This window comes from Rhipicephalus microplus, chromosome 8 (assembly GCF_043290135.1).
Source record: "Rhipicephalus microplus isolate Deutch F79 chromosome 8, USDA_Rmic, whole genome shotgun sequence".
Classification (NCBI taxonomy): Eukaryota; Metazoa; Arthropoda; class Arachnida; order Ixodida; family Ixodidae; genus Rhipicephalus; species Rhipicephalus microplus.
This window is the reverse complement of record NC_134707.1, coordinates 76835177-76861416: the sequence shown is the minus strand read 5'-3', so window position 1 is coordinate 76861416 and position 26240 is coordinate 76835177. Positions and strand designations below refer to the sequence as shown.

The following is a 26240-nucleotide window of genomic DNA, read 5'->3' as shown; positions in this document are numbered from 1 at the left end:
AAGTGGGTCGCTGTTGCTATAGACTACGCGACTAGGTATGCCATCACTAGAGCACTCCCCACCAGCACCGCTACTGACGTTGCGGATTTTTGCTCCACGACGTCATCCTACAGCATGGCGCTCCTCGCCAATTACTCACAGATCGTGGCCGCGCATTTTTGTCCCGTGTGATCGACGATCTTCTGCGCTCTTCCTCGACGCACCGCAAGCTGACCACTTCCTACCATCCTCAAACAAATGGCCTTACCGAACGGCTAAATCGGACCCTAACGAACATGCTCACAATGTGTGTGTCCTCCGACCACCATGACTGGGACCTGGCGCTACCTCACGTGACCTTCGCGTACAATTCTTCGCGCCACGACACCACTGGTTATTCACCCTTTTATTTGCTTTATGGCCGTGATCCGACGTTACCACTCGACACCTTACTTCCAACCACTACAACGCCGTCAACCGAATATGCACGCGACGCTATTGCTCGTGCTGACCACGCACGTCAGATCGCCCGCTCTAGACCTTCGGCTTCGCAAGCCACCCAGAAAGCCATCTACGACAGCCTGCATGCTGACGTTCACTTCTCACCCGGTTCTCTTGTTCTCCTGTGGTGCCCAGTTCGTCGAGATGGCTTATCAGAGAAGTTATTGTCTCGCTACATGGGTCCTTACCGTATCATCCGCCAGGTAACCGACGTCACCTATGAGATCATTCCTGCATCTGAGACCACAAGCCTGCCTGCGACCACACCCAGTGATGTTGTGCACGTCAGCAGGCTAAAACCTTACCACCTGCCTACTGAAGACCGTAGTTAATGTGCACTGAGACGGCGCTTTTACCGCAGGGGGAGGGGGGGGTAATGCTGCGTAGCTGACGTATCAGCGGTGAAAAGACGACAACGAGGAAGTGGTCTGTCGGTTGCGCGTGCTGCTTCCATCTTAGTCGACGCCATACGCATCATTTTGAATATAGATTTTAAATAGACACACCTCGTGTCATTTTTACGTAACAATATTATTACTGAGCTTTAAACACTTTACGCAAGCCCGTCACTTAACTTGTAGACCAAATTTGGCACGGAAGAAGAGATACATATGAAATAATTTTTTTCACAAACATGCAGACGAGATTCCGGGAAGTTCAGGAGGCAGCCACGTGACCAATAAATTATTTGTCTGCGAAATATTCTAGCAGTTATCTTTTTTAGTGCAGTAAAATCAGTGCGATTTTTTTTCAAACGCATTTGCGGTGGTCACCAAAATGGCTGGGACGTCTGATGTGGAATGACCCGATTGCCAATTCTTCCATTATATTGATACAAAACAGCCGCTAAACACGGCTGCAAGAAAGAGGAGGACGAAGGGGGTTTTTCCGTGGGATGCTGGTCTGACGCCATCTTGCTCGGCGGGTTCTCTGCGCTGTAAATAGCTCATTAAACAAGTTACTCGTAACATTATTGGTGGAGGTGGACGACCCCCGTACCTCGATGGAGGCGCGCAGCGGTCGCACCATCGGCGACCTTTCGACTGCTTCGACCGCTGGTACATCCTATACGCCGCCCTCATCAGTCCAAGCCACCACCTACGTCACACTACCACACCTCCGGGATCCCGGCACCTTCTCCGGTGATGGTACGACCGATCTCGACACTTGGCTGAAGCGGTACGAGCGCGTCAGTGCTACTGACCGATGGGATCCCACGCTCATGCTCGCCAACGTGCTTTTCTACCTGGACGGCACTCCCCGAACATAGTTTGAAAGCCACGAAGCAGACATAACGAGCTGGGATCTCTTCAAAGAAAAGATACGGGACCTGTTGGCGATTCATCTGGTCGTCAGTTCGCTGCGAAGAAGACTCTTGCCACACGGGCCCGGTCTTCTACCGAATCGTACGTCTCTTACATTCTCGACGTCTTGGCCCTTTGTTCCAAGGCCGACCAGTCCATGTCGGAAGACGAAAAGGTTAACCACGTCTTGAAAGGCATTGCTGACGATGTTTTCAACCTGCTGGTTTTTAAACAACGTCTCGAGCATCGACACAATATTAAAAGAATGCCGACGTCTCGAACAAGCTAAAGCCCGCCGCGTAGCCCAAAGCATCGTGCGCCTTCCGAACACAGCGGCCACTTCTTCGTGTGACGACGCCTTCCACCAGGCACCTCGATGTGACAACCTTACACGCATCATTCGTCGAGAGGTCGAGGCAGCACCACCGGTAGCCACGCCATTACCGACGCCTGCGCCTTCCCCGACCACGATCTCTTTAATACAAGCGGTCGTTCGTGAAGAGCTATCGAATGTCGGCCTACATCTTGTTCCTACCGTATACTCTGCTGAGCCTTCTTATCGTACCCTTTCTGCACCTCGCATACGACGCAATCCGTCCGAATGGCGTACTCTTGATGACAGGCCCATGTGTTTTAACTGTCGACGCGTTGGCCATATCGCTCGTCACTGCCGCAGCCGCTGGGCTCCACCATCCCATTATGCACCTCAGTATCACACCACTTCTGCTCGCCAGGCGTCCCCACCACTTTCTACATCAACGCCGACCACATTTTCCGCTCCTACAGCACCTCTGAGCAGACCTCGCTACGACCGGTCACCGCCCTCTGCTCATCGTCAGTCCCGGTCGCCCCCAGAACGCCGCGCTGCCTCCCCGACCTATTCGCAGCATCTCCGACCGGAAAACTAGGCCGTGCAGCTTCTGGAGGTGGAACTGCGTTGACGACCTTCGTAAGAAATCCTCGATTAACATTAACAACGAACCGGAACCTTTTGGACGTTACTGTCGACAATGTTCGTGTCAGTGCATTGATAGATACTGGCGCGCATGTGTCCATTATGAGTGCTAACCTTCGCCGCCGACTTAGAAAAGTTGTCACGCCCGCCCTCAACCGAGCTGTACGAGTCGCCGATGGAGGAACTGCTGCAATTCTTGGCATGTGCTCTGCGCGAGTGTCTATTGGGGAGAGAAGCACTGTCGTTCTTTTCGCCGTTATCGAACATTGCCCTCATGAACTCATACTCGGTATGGATTTTCTAGCCACGCACTCTGACCTCATAGACTGTTCAGCTGGCTCTCTCCATCTCGATTTACCCCTCTTTTCCGACCCGACCAGCCCACCGCAAACCAGCCTCTGCTGCATTGATTTCACGCGCCTCCCTCCTAACTCTGTCACACATGTCGACTTATCCTCCACGCCGCCAGCACCTGATGGTGATTACATGGTGGCCCCTATTCCTGCAGTGATGCTTACGCATGGGGTTGCTGTGCCGCATATGATTCTGACGATTAGGAGAAACCGCACCTTCCGTCCACTGGTCAACTTTTCACTCACCACCCAAGTTCTGCCACAGGGTATCTCCCTGGCCAAAATTACTGCTCTCCAAGATGACCATGCCGAGCCCTTCAGAGTTGACGATTGCTGAAGCTCAGTCAGTGGTTCCACTTCATCACGTTCTTGGGGCGCCGACATCGAGCGAATGGTGTCATCGGACCTCACGTCTGAGCAAGCTACAGCGCTTTGCCACGTTCTTGAGGGCTATCGTAGCATTTTCGACTTTGCCAGCAACTCTTTGGGTCAAACGACCATTGTCACCCATCGCATAAATACTGGCCATGCAACTCCCATTCACCGACGCCCCTACCGTGTGTCGGCGTCGGAGCGTGCAAGATTACAACACGAAGTCGGCAAAATGCTTGCGAAAAACATTATCGAGCCTTCATGCAGCCCCTGGGCTTCTCCAGTCATCCTTGTTAAAAAGAAAGATGGAACATGGCGCTTTTGTGTCGATTACCGTTGCCTTAACAAAATTACCAAAAAAGACGCTTATCCTTTACCTCGCATCAACGGCACCCTCGACTGCCGGTACGGTGCCACTTATTTTTCAACTATTGACCTTCGATCAGAGTACTGGCAGATAGCCGTCGACGATATGGACCGTGGGAAGACCACATTCATCACTCCTGATGGTCTTTATCAGTTTAAGGTGAGGCTCTTTGGACTCTGCAATGCACCAGCCACACTTGAAAGAATTATGGACTCATTGCTCCAAGGGCTGAAATGGTCCACCTGCTTGTGTTACCTTGGCGATGTTATCGTCTTTTCGCCCACATTCGACTCGCATCTTGATCGTTTGTCAGCTATTCTGGACGTTTTTTGTCGAGCCGGACTCCAGCTTAACGCCTTCAAGTGCCGCTTCGCTCGTCGTCAAATTTCCGTGCTCGGTCACCTTGTCGATGCTCAAGGCGTGCGTCCAGACCCAGAGAAAATTCGCGCAGTCACGAACTTTCCCGTTCCGAGGACCACAAAGAATGTCCGCAGTTTTGTGGGGTTGTGCTCATATTTCAGACGCTTTGTTAAGGACTCTGCGACCATTGCACGCCCCTTACAGACCTCTTAAAGAAAGACGCCTCGTTTACATGGGGCCATGACCAAGCGTCATCGTTTTCGCAACTTACGACTTTGTTTACAACGCCAGCAATCTTGGCTCACTTTGATCCATTAGCTCCAGCCGAGGTTCACACGGACGCCAGTGGACACGGCATAGGAGCTGTGCTATTGCAGCAACAACGCGGACACGACCGTGTTATAGCCTACGCAAGTCGACTGCTATCTCCAGCCGAGCGCAACTATTCCATCACGGAGCGCGAGTGCCTCGCCCTTGTAAGGGCAGTCGCCAAGTTTCACCCATACCTGTACGGGCGCTCATTCCATGCTGTCACGGATCATCACGCGCTCTGCTGGCTAGCCTCCCTGAAGGACCCCACGGGACGTCTCGCTCGTTGGGCTCTACGCCTTTAAGAGTACACGTTCTCTGTAATGTACAAAACAGGGCGATTACATCAGGTGCGGATTGTTTATCCCGCTACCCTGTTGACGAAGCAACCAATACTGACGCTATCACGGACGTTTTTTCTGTGTCGCAGCCGTTAAACATTGGCGAAGAGCAACATCGGGATGCTTCTTTACGAGCCATCATTGACAAACTGGAGTAAACGCCTCGCGACCCGTCCCTACGAATGTTTTTGGTGAAAGACGGGATCCTATATCGCCGCAACCTTGATTCCTTCGGATCAGACTTACTTCCTGTCATCCCAGCACACCTGCGTTCCGCTGTCCTGCATCAACATCATGACGCTCCCATGACGGGCCATTTGGGCGTTTCTCGCACATACAATCGGGTACGACGTCGGTTTTTTTTGGCCTGGACTCGCCCGCTCGGTTCGACGCTATGTCGCCGCTTGTGAGCCCTGTCAGCGTCGCAAAACGCCGTCTGCCCTCCCAGCCGGCTACCTTCAGCCGATCGACGTTCCCAACGAGCCATTCTTTCGAGTTGGTCTCGACCTGTTGGGCCCTTTTCCACTCTCCACAGCCGGAAATTAATGGATTGCTGTTGCCACGGACTACGCAACGCGGTACGCAATCACACGAGCACTCCCGACCAGCTGCGCTACCGACGTTGCGGACTTTCTGCTGTACGACATAATATTAGTGCACGGTGCTCCCCGTCAACTTCTCACCGACCGTGGCCGCACGTGCTTATCAGCTGTCGTTCATGAAATCCTGAGGTCTTGCCATACCAAGCACAAATTTACCACTTCGTACCATCCCCAGTCAAATGGCCTCACGGAGCGCCTTAACAGGACCCTAACCGATATGCTTGCCAAATGCGTTGCGCCAGACCACCATGATTGGGACATTCATTTGCCGTATGGGACGTTCGCCTACAACTCATCTCGTCACAACACTGCCGGATATTCGCCCTTCTGTCTACTATATGGCCGGGACCCAACTCTACCTTTAGACACGTTACTACCTGCAGCCACTGAATATGCTGGTGAAGCCATTTCCCGCGCCGACCACGCGCGCCAAGTCGCCCGTAACCGTCTACAGGCTTCACAGGCGCGCCAACAACACCTCTACAATTCTCACAATAGGGACGTGCACTTTTCTCCGGGTTTTCTCGTGCTCCTCTGCTCACCTACTCGGCGTGTGGGACTGTCGGAAAAACTGTTGTCGCCCTACACTGGAACATTCCGTATCGTTCGCCAGGTGACAGATGTCACGTACGAGATTGTTCCAACCAATCCAACAAAGTCATCGTCGGCTCCGAGCGACACCGTTCACGTGGCTCGGCTAAAGCCCTATTACCCCCCTTCGACATCATCTGCGTAAATTTAGCACCGGGACGGTGCTTCTACCGCCGGGGGTTATGATACAAAACAGCCGCTAAAAACGGCTGCAAAAAAGAGGAGGACGAAGGGGGTTTTTCCGTGGGATGCTGGTCTGACGCCATCTTGCTCGGCGGGTTCTCTGCGCTGTAAATAGCTCATTAAACAAGTTACTCGTAACAATATAATCGTGTCAATGTGAGCCAGTTCAAGAACACTAGTATCATTCGCATTTTAATACGTAACTGTACAGCACTTGATTTTACAAGTTACCTGAACTGAATACCTTCTCAATGCACATACCCTTACGTATGCTCAGCGGAGTTGTGCTTTTGTGCAATATAGATAAAATATGTATATGTTGTTGCGCGTCGTACTGTATTCCTTTCAATAAACTAATTGAATGAGTACCATGGTAGATCTGCAGAAATACACATGCAGCTGTGTTGATGCATACCTAAGCATAGAACTTGACATTCACTTAGATTGGTCGTTGCATGCAGCTAATGGAACATTATCAACTTGGAGCAGCACCTTTTTATTTGCCTGCGCGAGCAAGATGAAAGGATAATTTCATACCTACGGCACGAAAGGTATAATGATTCCTAAAAGCGCGCTTTTTATGGCGTTTCTTGCTCAGCATACCTTTTCTAGCATTTATCACTGCAGTGGAGCCCGATGCCACTGAATATGCTTGCTATGCACTCAATTTATACATACACATAAGAAAGCAGTTAGTTATGCATGGTGCACACAGTATGTTGCACTCTTTGTGAAATTTCAGTCATTGTTCCTTGTGTATTTATTTTAGGCTTGCGGGATTGAATTTCCTGTACAGAAAGAACAGCTTCGCCCCACTTCTCTCGAAGGCACCAGTCATCTCAGCAGCTGAAGATGATTGCGCAAGCAGCAGTGACGAGTGGTTTTGCAGTTAGAAGTATAACAACACTGACATTACATTATTACAACACCAATTACACTACCTTGTTGAATCTTCTCTTTTTTATTGTCGAAATTTATACTGCGAAATGTAATAGGTTGTAAATGTGACTTCAGAAACTTGCTTACTCTTTCTACGTGTTTTTTTATGTTCTATTGTATAGGTGTCAATCAAATGCCATACGTCTCAGTCGTTTGCCCGACTAGCGCAAATGTTTTAAAAGTTGTGGATATTTATTGTATTGAAAACAATGAATTTTTAGTATAGAAAGAAAGAAACTTGGTCCCGTGACATATGTCAAAATTTTGCAGAATGCCATCAGAATCCTGTTTGTCAGATTTGCAGATTTTCTATAATAAAGGCAGATGTTAACATATAGGCCTAATTGTTTTTTGCTTCGGCGTTATGTTCGGTTGGACCTTACGCTACAGGTTACTGCTTGCAGTACTGCGGTGTGGTGTGGTGTGGTGCGTGTTTGTGTGTGTGTGTGTTTGTGTGAGTGTGTGTGTGTGTGTGCGTAAGTGCCTTCCGCGTCTTTGTCGTTTACGGCCCAGTCTACGTACATATATATACGCTGGTCTCATGCAGCTCATTCAAGACCATGGCACCTTATTTTATCAGCTGCATGCATGCAGGTATAAGTGCAGCGAGTGACACCAGTATCTTTCTTCTTCCCTGTCAGCCGCAGAGAAGGTTAATATATGCTTCTCCCTAAGAACAATTGAGGCTTGGGCCAGTTGGTGACGCATATTTGATGGAATGAAGTGCTGTGAACGGCTCTCTTCAACACACAAGTCTAAGCGTCACGTCGTGTGTCTCTGCTTTTGTTTCCCGTTAATTGCGCTTCATTTGATCAAGTATGCTCATCCATATGACTGCCGTTGTTTCAAGGGGGTTTTCAATGTACACCCCTCTCGCATGGGTGTAGCCTCATCCAACACCCATAGTTTAGGGGTGTTCATAAACACTTATTAAAGTAGGGTGTAACGTTTCTTTACACCCTACGGTTTCAGGGTGTTTTTAAACACCTTATTGTTCAGGGTGTTCCTAGACACCCTCAAGAGGTGTTGCCCATGGGACAAAACAAATCCACTTTTATGGGTGTAAACATTTTTAGGGTGCAGTGTGCTCAAATCCCAGATAAAAAAGAAAAGTTGCACTATACTGTTTTAAAAGCAGCATGCATGGGAGTTATAAATCATCAAATGAAGTATTTGTGCTGTTTGGAATGTAGGAATAGCTAATGCTCTCAACAACAGCAACCTGCTGATTCCCCGTACCCGTTATCACCTGTCAGTTTACGCCGCTGCAGTGCGCGCCGCGTTGTTAAGTTGTGCCCTGCTTTTCAGGTGGGTCAGTTCATTTTAGATCTATCTATCTATCTATCTATCTATCTGTCTATCTATCTATCTATCTATCTATCCATCTATCTATATATGTATTTATCTATCTATCCGCTACGTATGGGTGCTCTCGTGATCACGTCGTTAACTTCGGTTGAACTAAAATTAGTAGGACACGGTAAGAGCGTCTGAGACTTATGATGGCATGATTGTGACGTGAGTAATTCAAGATTCCGTCATGTGTGAAGTCAAATCCTTTCCTTCAGACCCGCGTTGCACATATACGTATAACATGGGTCGTGGTATGCGAGTACGCGCCACCGGTCTAGAAAAATTTCTCAAAAAAATTGAGGGGTGACGATCACTGTCTCATAGTACCTGTTGTAGGCTGGCGTTCAGAATCAGAATCAGAATCAGAAATTTATTAATAAAATTCGGTACAAGTGACAGGAATTTAGTATACAGAAGGAGGTCCCATAGTCAAGTGACTGTATCGGGACCTCCTGTACAAATGCAATGAGTTATTAAACACATTAAAGCAACAGGAGCGTAAGTATAAATCAAAGCGTACAACTGAGCGCATAAAAAATAGAGAAAACAAAATAAAGGTGTGAAGTACAAAAAAAAAAAAGCGATAGAACAGTTTAACAATCAATATACAAAACTAAATAATAAAAGGAAATAAAAAAAAAACAAATAAAAAGAAATACAAAAAACAGACCAAACAAAAGCATACGTCAAATAAAACAAGCAGTAAGTCTTATGGTTAGTCCGCATGAAGCAAATACAATTTATACTGTTTCTTAAATTGATGAAATGAACTGATAGATTTTATGTTAAGTGGAAGAGTATTCCACAATGAGATAGAAGTGAATTTAACAGTTTGTTTGCCATAATTAGTACGTATACTGGGTAGAAGGAAGTTATTGTTTAGTGCAAATCGGGTATTACTATAAATAACAAGATCAGAAGACGGGAAAATGGTAGGGGGAAGTTGATTATTAAGAAGTCTGTAGAAAAAAATGCCAAGGTTGAACTTAGTAAGTTCAGTGAGAGTAAGGATGTTATTTTCATGTAGTAAAAATTTAGCATTAGAAAAACGTGGGCTGGATGTAATTAGTCGAATAGCATGATTTTGGACGATTTGAAGAGACGAAATGTGAGTATTGTAAGTATTGCCCCAACATGTTATACCGTAGGTAAAATGAGAATGTACGAAAGAGTGATAGAGGGATAGTAATGTGCTGCGTGAGAAGTACGGGCGCGTTTTTACCAAGACTCTTATACCATATGCTAATTTTTTTTTATGTGAGCAATATGTCTCTGATATTTTAAATTGCAATCTAGAAGGATGCCAAGGAAGGAAGAAAATGAGCAAGGAGAGATAGAGTGGGGGCCAAAAGTAATATTAGGTGCTGATGTTACATTCCGCTGGTGTGAGGTGAAAACAACAAACTTGGTTTTAGAAGCATTAATAGACAACATATTAGTATTACACCATTTGAAAATACTTTCTAAGTCAGTATTCAAAATGGTTACAAGAGATGAGATGTCTTTATGAGAGGTGAATATGGTGGTATCGTCGGCGTACAAAATGCATTGTGATGAAGACAGACACTTGGGCAAATCATTAATATAAATCAAAAACAGAAGTGGCCCCAAAATGGAGCCTTGGGGCACACCAATGTTAGTGGTTCGCTGTCGGGAATAGACGTTGGAAATAGAAACAACTTGAACTCTGTTGTGTAAGTAGCTTTTTAGTAATGAAAGAGCAGGGCCGCAAATGCCAATGGACTCCAGTTTAGTGAACAGAATATTATGATTTATGCTGTCAAATGCTTTTGTTAGATCGATGAATATTGAGGCAACTAGGCGTCCTTCGTCTATTAATTTTTTTATCTGATCAGTAAGATGAATAAGCGCCATCTCTGTTGAGTAGCCATGGCGAAAACCAAACTGAGAGGAAGAGATAATGTTAAACTTGGAAAGATATTTAGTTAGTCGTGTCTCAATGAGTTTCTCAACCACTTTTCCAAGGAATGGTAAAATACAAATAGGACGGTAGTTGTTTGGTAATGATTTATCCCCCTTTTTAAAAACAGGGATAACTTTGCCACGCTTTAATTCATAAGGGAATACACCATTCTTGAACATCAAATTAACAATAAATGAAAGAATGTCTGATATTATATGCACAATAGATTTTATGTTAGCAGGATGGATCTCATCTATGCCAGCACTAGTCATTTTTAAATTACGAATAACATCAGTTATTTCATCCGGTATTGTAGGAAATAAAAAGAATGAGTGGGGTAAGCGAGAAGTGTTAATGCTTACTGTAGGAGAATTGGTATTATCAGGGAAGAAGAAGTTGCTAAAAGCCTCAGCTACTTCTGAAGGGGAATCATATTCTACTCCATCAATTATAATTCGACGTACCTCGTCTTGTCTCGAGTTCCTGTTTAAAAAAGAGTTCACAATCTCCCATTTCTTTTTAGTGCTAGAAGCATGTTGGATTCTTTCTTCAAAATAAAGTCTTTTGGCAGTTTTAAGTTTGTAGTTAAGAGCATTGCAGAAGATTTTATATCGGGCACTTAAGTTCTTATTAAAAGGTTGTTTTTTAGTTTTTCTATACAAGTTATCTCGTTTGCGCATTTCGGTTAATAGCTGTTGCGAAAGCCATGGATTATGAGAGAAGGCGATGATTTTTTTACATTTTGTTTTGAAAGTGAATTTCATTAAATGCGTTGAAATTAGTGAAAGAAATTTAGAAAAAGCTTTCTGTGGGTTGATTATTGACTTAATTTCAGTCCAGTTAGTGTTAGCAACAGCCGTTTTAAAACTTTCTTTGTCCAGCACATATCTTGTGTGAGAAAAGGAATGCGGTCGAGCATTAGTATTGAAGCGTAGGATGATGGGGTAATGATCACTGATGTCAATGTGTAAAACTTTTGCCTCTGGTGGGTCTAGTAAGTTAGAGAGAGCATGATCGATGAGTATGGCGATGATGGCGAACATAGGCCGACCCAAGTCACTTCCTCTTCCTCTACCTTTGTCCCCAAAACATGTCCCGGCTCATACCGTACCGTTTCCCGGTTCACAGTCGAAGCCCGGTGGGTGAGGCGACTCATTGGCGTAGTGTTGGATGAAACTGCTTGAGACCACCTACATGCGCCAACTGTGTTTGGCTTGACCGAAGACCAGCTGACGTCAAGCGTGCCACCACATAGGTCATGTCACTCAGGCGATTTACGATAACGAATGGACCGACATAGTGCACTAATAATTTCTGGCCTAAGCCACATTTTCGCTGGGGCGTCTCATCTCAACCCAGTTCCTGTGATGGGAGGATACATACATAGCCAGCATGTTAGTAAGCGTGCGGTTTGTGCGTTCCACAAGGTCATTCGTCTGGGGATGATACAGCATTGAATGGTGAAACTTCAAAGTGCAGAGACGAAGCTATTCCTCTACAGTGTCGGCAACGAACTGGCGACCGCGATCACTGATGATAATACGAGGTGGACCACAGCGAGGAACGATGGATGGTAACAGGATAGAGGCGACAGAAGCCACTGTGGATGATGGTATTGCAGCAGTTTCCGCTTATCTGGTAAGGTTATTGACGCAGACTATGATCCAGCAGTTGTTGTAGCAAGACCGCAGAAACGGTCCTAGCAGGTCGATACCAACTTGTTCGAAAGGTTTTGTGGGCACCGTCATATGGTGGAGGAGGCCATGCGGACAGCTTGAAGGACGTTACGTTTGTGGCGCTGGTATTTGTCGCAACTGGAGACGTATTGCTTCGTACAATGTCGCATTTTAGGCCAGTAGAAGTGCTCTTGAGTTCGATGCAAAGTGCGGATGAATCCAAGATGGCCAGACGTCGGGTCATCATGCATGAAGTGTAGGACTTCGTATCGCAGGCTGTGGTGAACCACTAGCAAATACCACGCACCATTTGCCGAGAAATGGACCTTGCACATCAGTCCATCGCGAAGACAAAAGCAACCACTGCCCTTGGGGCTTCTGACAGTGGCGAATAAAGAGTCTAAAGTCAAGTCATTGCGCTGTTCCCGCTAGAACGTGGTGCCACCAGGAAATGCGCGTGAAACAGTTGCAAGTAAGATGTCGAACGTGTCTGTATTGTCGTCAGTCATAGACAATGGAAGACTAGAAAGGCAATCGGCGTCGGTATGATGCCGTCCACTTTTGTATGCAACATTAAAGTCAAATTCCTGGAGGCGTAGAGCCCAGCGTGCAAGGCGTCCAGAAGGGTCTCGGAGAGTAACGAGCCAGCATAGGGAATGATGGTCCGTTACAATCGTGTAAGGACGCCCATACAAGTAACAACGAAACTTCTGAATAGCAAATACGGTTGCCAAGCATTCTAGTTCAGTCACAGTTTTTTTTCAGCCTTGCTGTAGGAACGACTAGTAAAAGCAATGATATGCTCTCTGTCATTATGTCGCTGAACAAGAACGCCTCCGACGCCAATACCGCTTGCGTCACTGTGTACTTCCGTAGGAGCAGAAGGGTTAAAATAACGGAGAATCGGCTGTGATGTCAGCAGTTTGAGTTGACAGGACGCAGCATCACATTCAGATGTCCACTAGAATGCACTGTGCTTTCGCAAGAGACTAGTCAATGGGTACTCGATGTCCGCAAATTTAGGCACAAAGCGTTGAAAATAAAAACACAACACGAGAAAGCTGCGAAAATCTTTTACAGACTTTGGTGGCTTAGAGGCGCTGACCGCTTCAATTTTCCGGGGGTCAAGCCTGATCCCATCTTTGTCTACTAAATGGCCAGGGACAAAGGCGTGCGGTTAACCAAATTGACACTTCTTGAAGCTCAAGACCAAACCAGCCATTCCCACACAGTCCAGAACGAGGCTCAAAGGAACGTTATCTTAATCGAATGTGCGGCCAAAGATGACGCCTCGTCCAGATAGCACAAACAGATCTCCTGTTTCAGTCCGCGAAGGATCGAGTTCACAAGTCTTTCAAAAGTTGCGGGGGCATTGCATAGCCCGAATGGCAATACACTGAAGTGATATAGTCCATCTGGTGTTACAAATGCCATTTTCTCCTTGTCAGCAGGGTGCATGGGGATCTGCCAATATCCTGATCGTCGATAGAGTGAAGAAAACTGTGAAGTAGAATTCAGACAGTCAATTACGTCGTCCATCCGAGGCAGTGCATATGCATCCTTTTTAGTGAAGGCATTAAATCGTATATAATCAACAAAAAACTTCCAGGAACCGTCTTTCTTGCGAACCGAAATCACAGGTGCTGCCAACGGGCTACAGGACTCTTCAATATCGCCATTCTGCAACATCTCCTGAACTTTTTCAGCTATAACTTTCTGCTCGCATGACATGACGACACCATGTAAGGCTTTTGCCGAACCGGATGGGCGAAGCCTGTGTCAATGGTATGCTGTGGTCGAAAGCATGGTAAAGACAGTTACCCTTTTCGCCGTAGTCAAACACTGACCCATGTCGTTCCAATAGTTGGACCAATTGTTGTTGTTCATGTGACCGTAGCTTCTTGCTAACCATGCTTAAAATATGAGACTCATAGAAGGTACACCGTTTAGAGGTACCCACACGTTTCTGACTTTCCTCGTCGTTGATGGCGACAATAGAATTTTCCGTGACACCATGAAACAGTGCGAGCTTCATCCCTCGAGCAAGGATAATCGGTGCAGACGAAGAATTAGGTGTCCAGAAAAACATGCAGCCATTAGTAATTGAAATAACCGAATGAGGCACTTTTACATCTTTATTTGTACCCTGAGCAATGAGAGGTTGAACGACGGCATCCGACTAATACTGCAGCTATTGGAGTAGATACGGCTACTGAACTCATAGACCATGGTAGTAATGTCAGCTCTTTGGAAACAATCAGTAAGTCTTCTGGAGGCAACGGCTGCTCAACTAGGGCGGGAAGGGCATCAACACCGCTAACAGAAACTTAACCCGAACCGCATTCTACGAAAGCGCCGCATTCTTGGAGGAAGTCAATGCCGAGAATAACATCCCGTGTGCACCATTTCAGAATCAAGAACTCAGTTGGGAATGCTTTTCCGCCAACAACACGTTGATGGCACATATTCCTACGGGTTGAAGTATGTCCCCGCCAACGCCACGAAATCTACCAAAATCCTGATAAGAAAACATAACTTTGCGGCCTAAGCTATCTTTAAACAAACTGCTCATAACAAAAACTGTGGCACCAGTATCCACTGAAGCCGTGGCACGCTATCCGTCTGTTGACACACATATGTGGTTTTTGTCCATCGGAACTGGCGGAGGCATATGAGGTGAATCCTGTTGTGCGACCTCACCTCCATCGGCCACGTCGGCTAGTTTCCTGGTGGTGGTGGTGCCAGCCACCACCGTAGAGGTGATGGAGAGCGATGCGTTGGGCCAGGCGGAGTTGTCAAGCTACGGTGAGAAGCGGGGGAGGTTCCACGCCGGCTCTCTTGTCGTAGGGTGCTATTGCGATACGTGGACCACCAAGGATTGTCATAATAATTGTGGCCACCGCGAGGAGGTCTTGAAGATGGCTCGTATATCGATGTCATGTGTCTCTGCCGACGGAAGAACCGAGCAATATGTCCTGGAGCATCACAGCTGTAGCCCACAGCAGGTTGACGATATGCATTTCGAGAACATCGCGAGGGCGTGGTGACACACTTGCGCATTCGTTCGAGTTTCGATAGGCCGCGGCCGGCTGCCGAGGGTAACTGAAGCGGCGCTGGTGCCTGGTGTTTTGGTAGTGACTGCGCTGCGGCCTCGCCAGAAACGTAGTCATACTCCTCGATGCCTGCTGCTGCAATGAAGACAGGATGCTGAAGCTGGTCTGAAACCAGCAAGGGTGTAGCTTCGCAAGGCGTCGCGCGAGTGTTTCGACTGGAATCTTACCGCACGATCTCACGTATTGTAGACGCAAGATCAGAAGGCGCGTAGTTATCAACACTCATTACCGTGGTTACATTAGTTAATCAACCAAATTTAGGAGCAATGCGCCTCATCTTCAGCGTTTCAAATGGGCGACAGTGCCGTATGACATCGGCTACTGTACCAATGCTGTCTTTGCCGATAAGAAAGTGATCAACATCCTCTGCGATGCCCTTCAACAGGTGACCGACTTTGTCCTTCTCGGAAATGTAAGAGTTAGCGGTCTTGCATAGTTTCAAGATCACCTCGATGTACATCGTGCACGTTTCGCCTGCGACCTGGGCTCTTTGCAGCAGCGTTTGTTCGGCTTGCTTCCTCTTTGCCACGGTGTCCCCGAAACACTCCTTGATTTCAGACACGAAGCGTTCCCACGTTGTGAGGCCGTCCTCATGGTTCTCAAACTATGTGAGCGCCGTCTCTCTCACGAAGAACATCACGTTAGTCAACTGCGTTGCCGCATCCAGAGCGTAGTAGTTGCTCGCCCGCTTGATGTTTGATCCACTCGTCCACGTCTTCGCCAGATTTGCCCCCGAAAGGACGGGGCTCTATCAGATGCTGACGCGGCCAAAGACCCCCCGCGGCTGAGGTCGGTAGTAATGGTGTCGCTGGAACTGGTGGTGCAGTGTCGTCAGCTGTGGAGTTCAGAGTTCCATCTTCACCGTGAAACATCTCGACCACCAGCGGTAACGGGGGTAGCCCATAAATGCGGCGCCTTCGGTGTAGCTCAGGTTGTTGCAGAACCATGTCGCTTGGTTAGGTACACAGTACCTCCACTATAAAATTGTTACGTTTAGATTGAGTTTAATTATGTTTATTTACAGGAGAGATCAGGCTACAATCGGCAATGATGGCGAACGTAGGCCGACCCAAGTCTCTTTCTCTTCCTCTACCTTTGTCTCCAAAACATGGCCCTGCTCATACCATATCAATACTTACTAAAAATAGCTTTGACGTAATCATATTGCTCACCTAAAATTACCCAGTGATTGAAAAACACAAGGTCGACTAATGCGTGGTGAGTCAGTGGGCACTACTCGCTGGGCGAGGGAATGCTCCTCGCATGTCGCCACTTTTGGTTCTGCCCTACGCTGGCATGCCGCATCATTGCTACCTGACTACATCCAATAAGGACAACCTGACAGAACTCGCTACACGCGATGCGCGTCTCAACTACTATACTATGCAGGAAGTTGGTGTATCACGGCAAAAACTTAGGTGCATCTGACACACTGAGCTTGTAAAAAGGCCTAGCAAGATTTTACCAGCACCGGACAAAGATACCCGCTCTACTCAAACGCTGGCCTCATTGTCGCACTTGTAATTGAAGCAATGGAAACTGTAAGAACGGAAATCGGAAATCGCTAGGTTCCTGTGTAACGCACTTTCTTGGGTTTCAAAGTAGTAAAGCAGCCATATGATTTCTACGTTAAATCAACCAGCGTCGGTGTGGCAGCAACGTTTAACTACTATACGAAAATGGTGGTGCATTGGGCTGGAAGCAGCACCCGTCTCTCCAGTAAACTAGTGGCGTTAGTGTACGACGCTTTTAGAGTATTGCGCTGTGCAAGTGACCCCTTCTTAGAAAAGCACACGCTTCCCTTTCGAACCACGCAGTCGGACCAGCTTTTACTCTTTGTAGAATCAAACGTGACTCTGAGAGTCCACTTTTTAAGAGCGGAAAAAGTGTGCTACGTTTCCTGTAAGCCGTCTAGCTGCAGGCAAGACCTGAGCCGAGCGCTGGTAATTGGGAAACTTGCAGTGAGTGAAATCAGGTCACTGTGAAATAAAATAACAGCGTGTACGCTGGTGTATATTGCCACGGAGAATTATTTGACACTCGTATTAAGTGGATCATGCTGGTTTAATTTAGGAGCACTTGGTATTGAGCTAACTACTGCAGGAACACCCTCCAAAGTATATCAGGGCTGAACGAATACGTGTCATTGAATGCCATTGTTAGGTGTAACACAAAGTAAAGTAAGATTATTTACTCGTAAATACTTGGATATTCTATTGCTGTTATATTTAACTTTTCACTAATACGGCTCATTTCAGCATATCAGAGCGTTGCCATGGAATATTTGAAAAATGCACAGGAGAAAACCTAGGCGCTATAGAGATTACATGCACAGGTAAGGAAGGGTTGCTTTGTGCTTTTAAGGAACAGGGTTAGCTACGGTGAGACACGTTGTGGGTAGCTTGAGAAAAATTGTTAACTGTGATTTTAGGTTGACACTTAAATAGCCACTTGAATAGCCTGAGAAAAAGTGGCACATCAAGTATGATAATTACATGAGTGATATCAATTAAAGCGGTGTACCACGTGCAATCCATTCGAAACACGTGTTTACATTAGCGTATGCTAAGGTTGTGTTGCCTAACATGTAAGGTGGGCATTTTAGGTGTGACCACCTTCTAAGAAATAAGACCACGAGGCCAGCGAGGAACTCCCTGCATAGACACAGGCAAAGCTATAGAGCAGCTTTGCTAGAGCCATTTTTAAACTCTGGGTAGCTACTACAAGCGCGCTTTCAGCGTACCCACTACGCCATAAATCAGAACTATTGTGTTTTAGAGAGGCAGCCACTATCCTATTCGTCTTGTTTTCCCGGGGAAAGGGTGTATACGGTAGTTATGTGCGTTTTGTTGATGCTGTGCGTGACGATTATTTGGGGTTTAAGATCCCAAAACCACGATATGATTGTGAGGGACTTCGTAATAGAAGTTACCGGAAATCCTGACCACCTGGTCTTTTTCACGTGCCCTGACGTCACTGAGTGCACGCGCCTCTAACATTTCATCTCCATCAAAATGCCGATGTCATGGCCGAAATCGAACCCGCGACCTTTGGGTCAGCAGCTAGCTTCACAGCCGCTACACCAACGTAGCGGATGGAAGATAGAATGAGAGAAGGCAGTCCGCCTCCTCAGAACTAAGGGCTGCACAAAGGCAAATCCCCTCCCCCCCCCCAAAAAAAAAAATTGACAGCAAAAGTAGGGCATCAGCGGCCCCGCACCGATGCGCCGAGTGATGGGCGCCCGAGAAGCAATGACCCGTATAGTAGGAAAGACAGGGGTCGACTCCGTCAACAACCCGTTCACCACAATGGGAAGCTTCATCCTTTGGCCGAACGAGCACACACACCTGCCAAAAAGGTCATTGTACAAATCATTCACCTGATCCTGCTAGAACTGGCTACCACTCTGTATCCTTTGCATTTGTCTTTGCTTTACCCTCACTCTAATGCCATGAGAGACGGTTTGTATGACATAAATGAATAAATAAATTGGTGCCATGACTGCTTCATATTGCAAAATAGAGAGTATGACAACTTTTCAGAGATAACACGCCACCACGGGAATGATCCTTGTCAACTTAACAGTGAGTGGAGCACAGCAGAAAGGTAGTGTGAGCACTTTGAACACCATGTTTGACGTGAGAGTGCAGTGCTCTAGGAAAGGGAATGCAGCTTCTTAAGGAGTTTTCTTAAACTCTGACACCTAACAGACAGCGGTAACTATCAGCGATATCATGGGGGTATTGCACTCCCTCTATTGCCAAGGCTCTTGGCTAATCGCAGCCGACCTTGCACGCACTCCAAGAAAAGATATATCTGAGCACTCTACATTTCGGGTCCTCTCATCAGTGAATTAGAAGTCGGTTAGTTTCGAAGCATATGTAGTTCAACGTAAAGCTTGATTTGCATTTTTTCCTTGAGATAACATACAAGCCTCTAGGTTTAGAACAAATCAATGATAGTTAGGGCATCAGCAAATAAAATTCCAATGTTCTTTGGTGCTACTTACTTGAGAACACATTGTAAGCTCACACAGCTTTTAAGATCCATACAGTGCCGTTTTTGTACACCAGGCGATAAAGAACGGTGAGACGATGTAAGGCAACTAGACTTTTCTGAAGGCTGCATTGCGAATCAGCGTTAGTGAGCAGGAGAGCCCAAGTCAAGGAGACACAAGTGCGCTGAGAGAGGCAGAAGTACCATTAGTCCATCAGTTATGTTTGGGGCACGCAAAGGATAGCCAGTCGGTTGACGGCGCTCGACGAAAAGGGAAGTTAATGAAAAGAGGCTGCCCAGACGCGGTCTAAGCCGTTCTCCTTGAAACGCGTCTTTGTCGTCGAATCCTGTTAACATTTTTCACCACACCATGTGCTGGGAAGTCCCCCGCACGGCCGTAGTGCTCTCATGGTGAGCCGGACAGAGACATAAGTGGTCACTGTCGCGACGCGGCTCTCGATAAGACAATGTGGCGTCATGCTGTAACAACACGTGTGGATATACGGCAGAGTCGTGTCTACTAACGCCAGGCAGCCGACCGGCCGTCTAGACAGGCTTGTTTTCACACGAAAGTATCATTTAGGCTGTACGTCATTGAAATGACGGAGTTCTTAACCGATGCTCGGAGGATAGCAAAGTGTGGGAACGCAGAGGCGGAAAGCCATCTCTGAAGAAAGGGCAGTTGTTTACTCCATTCGTGGAGCATCGAGTAGGGGTTCGTCAAACGAGGCTGTCTCAAATGAGACGGGATGTATTTACCGAGGAGAAATGGAGAGAAGAGATCTTGGTGCTCGAGAACGAGATGGTGGAGCGGGGACAGATGTGCTTAGCGCAGACCCTGATAAAAGGTTGATACTGCATCCAAAAGTTGGTGTCGATGTGTGGAGTATACGAAGGGCTCGGCAAGTAACGCCGATGTTACTATTAATACAGGCCAGTGCTTACTGTGCTATTGCTTTAGTGGCCGCCCCTGCCTTTTTTGTAAATAAGTGTCAGTGTGTAAATAAAGCGAAGTTTACCAGGAAGTGCGCAAGCAGTCCAGTCCTTTAACGTGTCATCGTGATCATCTGAACCATCGGGATTACACCCTTTATGCCAATCTCATCTACATCTTATGGATAAGAGGCTGCATGAAATCGAGGGATTATACTCACTGTAGTCCTCCTCTACCACGTTAGGTCATCTCAGGATATCCTCCTGAAAATAAGGAATGCAGCTGCCCACGGCAGCCTTCCACAGTTCAAGACTAATTATGGTTTACGAAGGCTAGGCAGGGGGGAGTGATTTAGACACTTCCCCATAAAGTGTCGAAGGTACGATTTCCTGGCAGCACAAAATATGCAGTCCTACTGATGGTATTTTGCAGGGTAAATATTGTGGCGTAAGGCAGAGGATTGAAAAGTTCGCGTATGTAGTATACGCCATAGAAACTCACGCCTGCAGGGCAACTGACGCAGTAAAGAGGGTAAGGTATGGCAGTCAAGGTGGTAGTGCCAGCAAATGTTGTATGCTGAGAGATCTCAAACAAAGACCGTGACATCGTTGAGGTAGTCAAGGTAGATCTATTTAGGACCTCGTGGATTGTTGTACACCATTTATTCGCAAATAGTCAGGGCTTGGGTAAATGCAAAAGCATGGCAATGAACTTTTACAACCTGTATGGCATAAGAATATTGGGTCTTGGGTGGCCAGCTTCCTACATGGATACATGACGGACACCTGTACCTGGGCGAGTAGTCTGACTACTCCTCCACATGCACAAAGAAAGCTGGGCAACCGATGTGCACCCTATACTCTGAAGCATCACGAAAGCGCGTCTGTTGATAACCTTTTTCAAAACGTTCTAATCACTGGACGACTTTAAGCTCTCCCATAGAAGAGTACCCTGTACTCTAAATCGTTACCCACTTTTTCTAAGCACGACACAAACCGCTTTTCTCTTTGACGAGTGCAACCACTGAAATGCATGGATTCTGCAGATATGAAATGACACCTTTTCGGGGAACTTGGTCAGCGCTATCTGCAACGAAGTGACATTTTACTGTGGCTACGGGATATTCGTGTAGGCACTGTGTTGTGTGAGAGTCTGTGTTGATGTGGTGTCTGACTGTTAGTTCATGGCCGAGGGGTGTTTCTGAAACGTCGAGGGGTAGAAGTCTGGACGGATCATATGAAGCTCTGATAGTCGGTTGGGTTTATCTTCGTAGTGAAGCATCTGAAGTCTACATCGCATGTGTCGCAGGATACGAATACCAGTCGTGTAAAAAGACTGACGATGTTGACAAGAAAAAGAAAAAACTTTATTAAAACTCGAGTGCAATTTTCTTTTATTTTTGAAGAGAAGGGTAAAATTAGCTTCCCCCATCCCCAGCTCTAGAATAATTCTTGATTTTCGCTACTGCGCGACTGTACTTGACGAAATACGTTGATCGTCAAAGTCGTTTGACATCTTCCTATTTGTCGTTTGCGGCACCACAGAGAAAGGAATGAGATGAGAGAGCCCGCCCAGCTGGCACGCTACGCGAAAAGTGTAGAGGAAATGCCATTATGGCGGTTTTGTCTACTGGGGACAATGACAGCGATGCTATGGTTACGTTTTGGTGCAATGTAGCTGGTCTAGCAGTGATCTTCTGCTGGTCTAGCAGTGGTCTTCAAGTACATCACCCACCACATGGCACATATCCATGTGCCGTGCGGTAAGTGAAGTACTTGAAGTGCAGAGCGAAACTACGTTCGGGCCCCATGACAAAACGGAACCACGACGGAACCCTTGCAGGTCAGAGTGTTTTGCAGTGTTCCAGCTTGTGACAACGGACGAAATGTTTGCGCTGACGATGTCATGAGCACATACGTAGGTTTGTGTTCAATATGTGTACAGTAACCAGTTGCATGTACGTGCTACAACACATTTTCTGTTTGGCTTGCTACACTCACCTTTTCGGCACTAGAGCTACCGCGTTCGAGTGTCACTTGCATCATGCAAAAGGTCACTGCAGTCGCACAATGTTAACGCTGGTGACCTTTCACGTGAGAAACGAGCACGGTCACCGGGCACCACGACGGCCACGTGAGAGATGAAATGCAACCGTAGAAGGCAGCGCATGGCCAGTCATTTTGTGTGTACAGTTCGTGAATATAAATGTCATGAAAATATTGGCATGCCACTCGCCGAAGTCAGCGCATCTACCACGCGTTCTCTTGTGCTTGCTTCCTTGTAGGCAAGCTGCTAGTCGATGTTTAATACTCAAACTAAATGATTTCGCCAACGGTATCGCGCTCATGTCGAGCCCCGTTCTGTTGCTTTCCAATCTGCACGACAGGCCGGCCGTATAGCACACGTGCTTTTCGAGCTGGAGAGAGAGTCACGCCTTCTGCTTCACATTCGGACGTAAAGGAGAGAGGAAAATTTACCCATTCATTATGGACAACTTGCGCCTTTACCATGGCCTCACAACAAGTGACATCAGGGCTTGTCTTCAGTTGTTTCCTTCCTCCATGAACGTGCAGTGCTGTAGGTATACCGGACTGTAGCCGCCATGATGCTATCTCGAAGAAAAGTTTCAGAAGTTTCTTATCGTACTTTATCAGACACGATGCGATATTGAAAAAGTTTCTGAAATTTATTTTTTTTGTGTGTGCAGATGAGACTGATTATATATCCGGACCACACGATTCGATGGAGCTCATGTATACCGAACCAAATTGTAGCGTGTTCTTTACGTACTCTCTGGAAGGGATCCGCGCAAGTACAGGTACGAAGCTTTTGCTTAAAATCAGAAATGTCTAGTTTATCGCGAACTCTTTGCAAGAACACGTGCATTCATGCCTATTAAGATTTGCGCACAACTAAGAGTGTTCTGTATTATTGATAATATTTTGTATCAAAACAACACACCTCTTTACTCAACCAAGCCTAATACCGGGGCGTTTTCTTCGTACCATGGCGGCTGCACTTGAACGACTTTCGATCGACGCCTGTTTTTGTTTAATGAGTGTTTTGTTGTGGTTTGAAAAGCCAAGGGATTCCGAAATTCGCATACAAAAGCAAGTATTGACCACCTATAGAGCTATAGATTAATAAATTGAGTAAAGCCGCAAAGCAAATCTTGGTTAATTTGTTCTCTCTTACTACTTAAACAATCCCGACAAACTGACGGCCTTTTTGCGATAAACATTTATCGTTACTGGAGCATTGCTCTTTTTATGGTACATTTTGAAAGCCATAAAAGTACCAATTTCACCTGCTGACGTGTTGACCAAAACTTCGTTTCCTTCAACCTTTTTTTTTTGTTTTGTAATGCCTGCTTGATCAGACCCCTGATGACACAGTTAAGACCACTACTGATTTACCTTGTCGCGTCCTCACACAGCAACAATCGGCGCATGGCTTGATGAGTTACATTTCTCGCTTGCGCCATGCTTGCTCTTTTTTGAATGCGAACTTATATAAATAATTTTAGCTAGAAAGCATCATACGGTCTCGGCTTGTTGGAGTCGGGTGTCGTCACGGTGTTTCATGTAGTCGCGCTCCTTCATAGGCGGATATGCGCCACGAAAATCGGTTAAATCTATACAGCTCAAAACCGTTCTATTAAAAATCAGTGAGGCAACAGTGGGGCCAACAAATAGCCGACTGCGTTAGTGTAGTTGAAACACTCTTACTTAAATACCGTAGCGAGCTAAAAATTGGCTATAGAAAAGAATATGAAGAAGAAGAACCACAATAGCGTAAGCTGCATTTTGACGCAGTTTTTAACACCAGCCGAGAGGAAAGACCCTCCCATACATGCACTGCTTCAGTCTAAGTTCCACTAGTGCCTGATTAAAGAAATCTTTCACAGAAGTTGAGCTTAAACATCACTTCAGGACATGCTTCACTACCTTAGAGTTTTTTAATCATCTGCTAACATAAAGACACGTGGTTAATACAAGTGTTTACTCAGTGAGAGAAAAAATGCAGATCCCGAGCACAGTGGGAATCGGTGATGCGTGAAGCACGAGTGAGGAAAGTTATGTCTTTTTAAATGAGCACAACGTTACGAAGCGGACGTAAATCATGCAGTAAATCATCTAGATATAATGATTATCATGTTTGGACGTGTCATTTACCTTCGAGGTCTCTTCACATCACGTTAAACGGAATTTGGTATATGTGAAGCTAGCGAGACGTCCGCGAGCGCACTAATAGCGTAGCATGTAGTCAGGTTTTACATCACACCCATGTCATGATTATCGTGCTTGGACGCGCGATTTACCTTCGCCATTCGTTCGCGTCCCGTAATACCAAATTTGGTATATGTGAAGCTAGCGAAACCACCGCGAGTGCACCATGATCGTGGCTTACATGGCATGCGTGTCATGATTTCCACGTTAGAGTCTTTCACGTATGTTCGGCATGCAGTCATGTCATACCTTATTAGCTTTTCAATAGTTCGGGTAAACCATGGAGTTTGCTGATATAACTAGATGGGACTCTGGCGCTGTGAAGCTTCAGCGACCATGGGTACGAAAGGTATAGTACAAGGATTTGCCTGTAGTATTCGTACTTAGGGGTGGTGTATCGCACTTGTGGCTTCGCTCATTGCTGTGTTTCAGTTTTGTTTGGAAGGAGGAAATGAGCGCTTTTGAATGTTGTGACCTGGTTTGAAATGGTAAGCATGAAAATGTAAGGTAGTGAAGCGCAAGCGCTGATGATTTGATAATTCTTCTTTTGTGAGAAAACACCTTGCTAACTCAACTGCTAGTCATCTAGTCATCTAGTAAATACTGCTACCTCAACGTTACGAAAGATATACAGCTGGACCCTTGAAAATTCTTTACTTATAAATTCTCTCAAAACAAAAGCTGTTCTTTTTTGTGCCAAATCTCCCCTCAATGAAACCACTGAACCCTACAATCTCATGTTAAATAGCAGCATAATCGAATTTTCTTCCACCACGAAGTCTTGGGCGTTGTTTGCCTTCAACACATGAAATGGGATTATCACACGGAATTTTTATGCAATAAGCTTTGCAAGGTCTCTAGTGTCTTGAGAAAATGTCAGTGTTTATTGCCAGTTCCTCATAAACTTCTGATTGTTAATGAGCTCTTTACATCACATTTGAGTTACTGCAACCTAATTTGGGGTAATGAAACAAAGCAATCCATTAGTAATCTTATTATATTACAAAAAAGGCGCTACGATCTGTTGCTAACCTTCCTTTTAATGCCCATACTTCACAATTATTTGCTAAACTCAAAATACTCAAAGTAAACCTGCTCTACGAATATTCCATAGCAGTCTTTTTTAGATCTGATACCATTAAAGGTCGCGGCTATATACGCAGTTTAGCTAACTTGCAATTAAATCCTTCAACGCGCCTAAACCTCTGAATATTGGCATGTGCCGAGACCGCGCACCAATTATGGTTTTGAGACATTGAGTTATTGCTTGCCGAAAATACTTAATAAATTAGGAATTAATTATGAAAATGTTCGTATGTTCTCTAATATTACTATTTTAAAAAGGCTTTATTAATTTGTGTGTAGTATTATTTTTTTTATTACTTCTTTCGATGTATAGCATGTACGTTTTTTTGGTTAGTGTAGCTTGTTTAAATTTTTTGTTCTGATGCAACGCGTATGCATTGCTGGTTTAAACAGTCCTGTCTTTAATTTGATTTTGCTTTTTTTGTTGCCACAGCTGCCGTGGGGATATAGGGCTTTGTCAAGCTGTTTAATACAGCTTTTTTCCTCTGTCCCAACCACTTACTGTACAACTGTACGTGGTAAATAAACTAAACTCAACCTCAAGCTCAAACTACGAAGATTAAACAAAGCCGTGTACTACCCATCATTCTTATGCTCGCTGAAGCGCCGTGCATTGCAGCTCCCATGGACACTAGTGCCAGAGTTCGCTCTAGTGTATATTTAGGAAACTCTTTTATCTGAATGAAACCTCTGCAAGAGCAGCAAGGCCAAGAAATCCAGTTCATGACATCAATGACATACATGTCATGGTTTTCGTGTTATGACCAGTCACT

General features: G+C 46.0%; 1 protein-coding gene across 2 annotated transcripts in view; it reads left to right on the top strand.

The window, feature by feature from the left end:
• The window catches only part of LOC142768623 (uncharacterized), a 78284-nt gene that overhangs the window by 40140 nt on the left and 11904 nt on the right, over positions 1–26240 (top strand). For both annotated transcript variants that reach the window (XM_075870632.1, XM_075870633.1), the window contains exons 3-4: positions 17481–17557; positions 22860–22970. In XM_075870632.1, coding sequence (XP_075726747.1) covers positions 17481–17557; positions 22860–22970 — 188 coding nt within the window. The remainder of the gene's footprint in view (positions 1–17480; positions 17558–22859; positions 22971–26240) is intronic.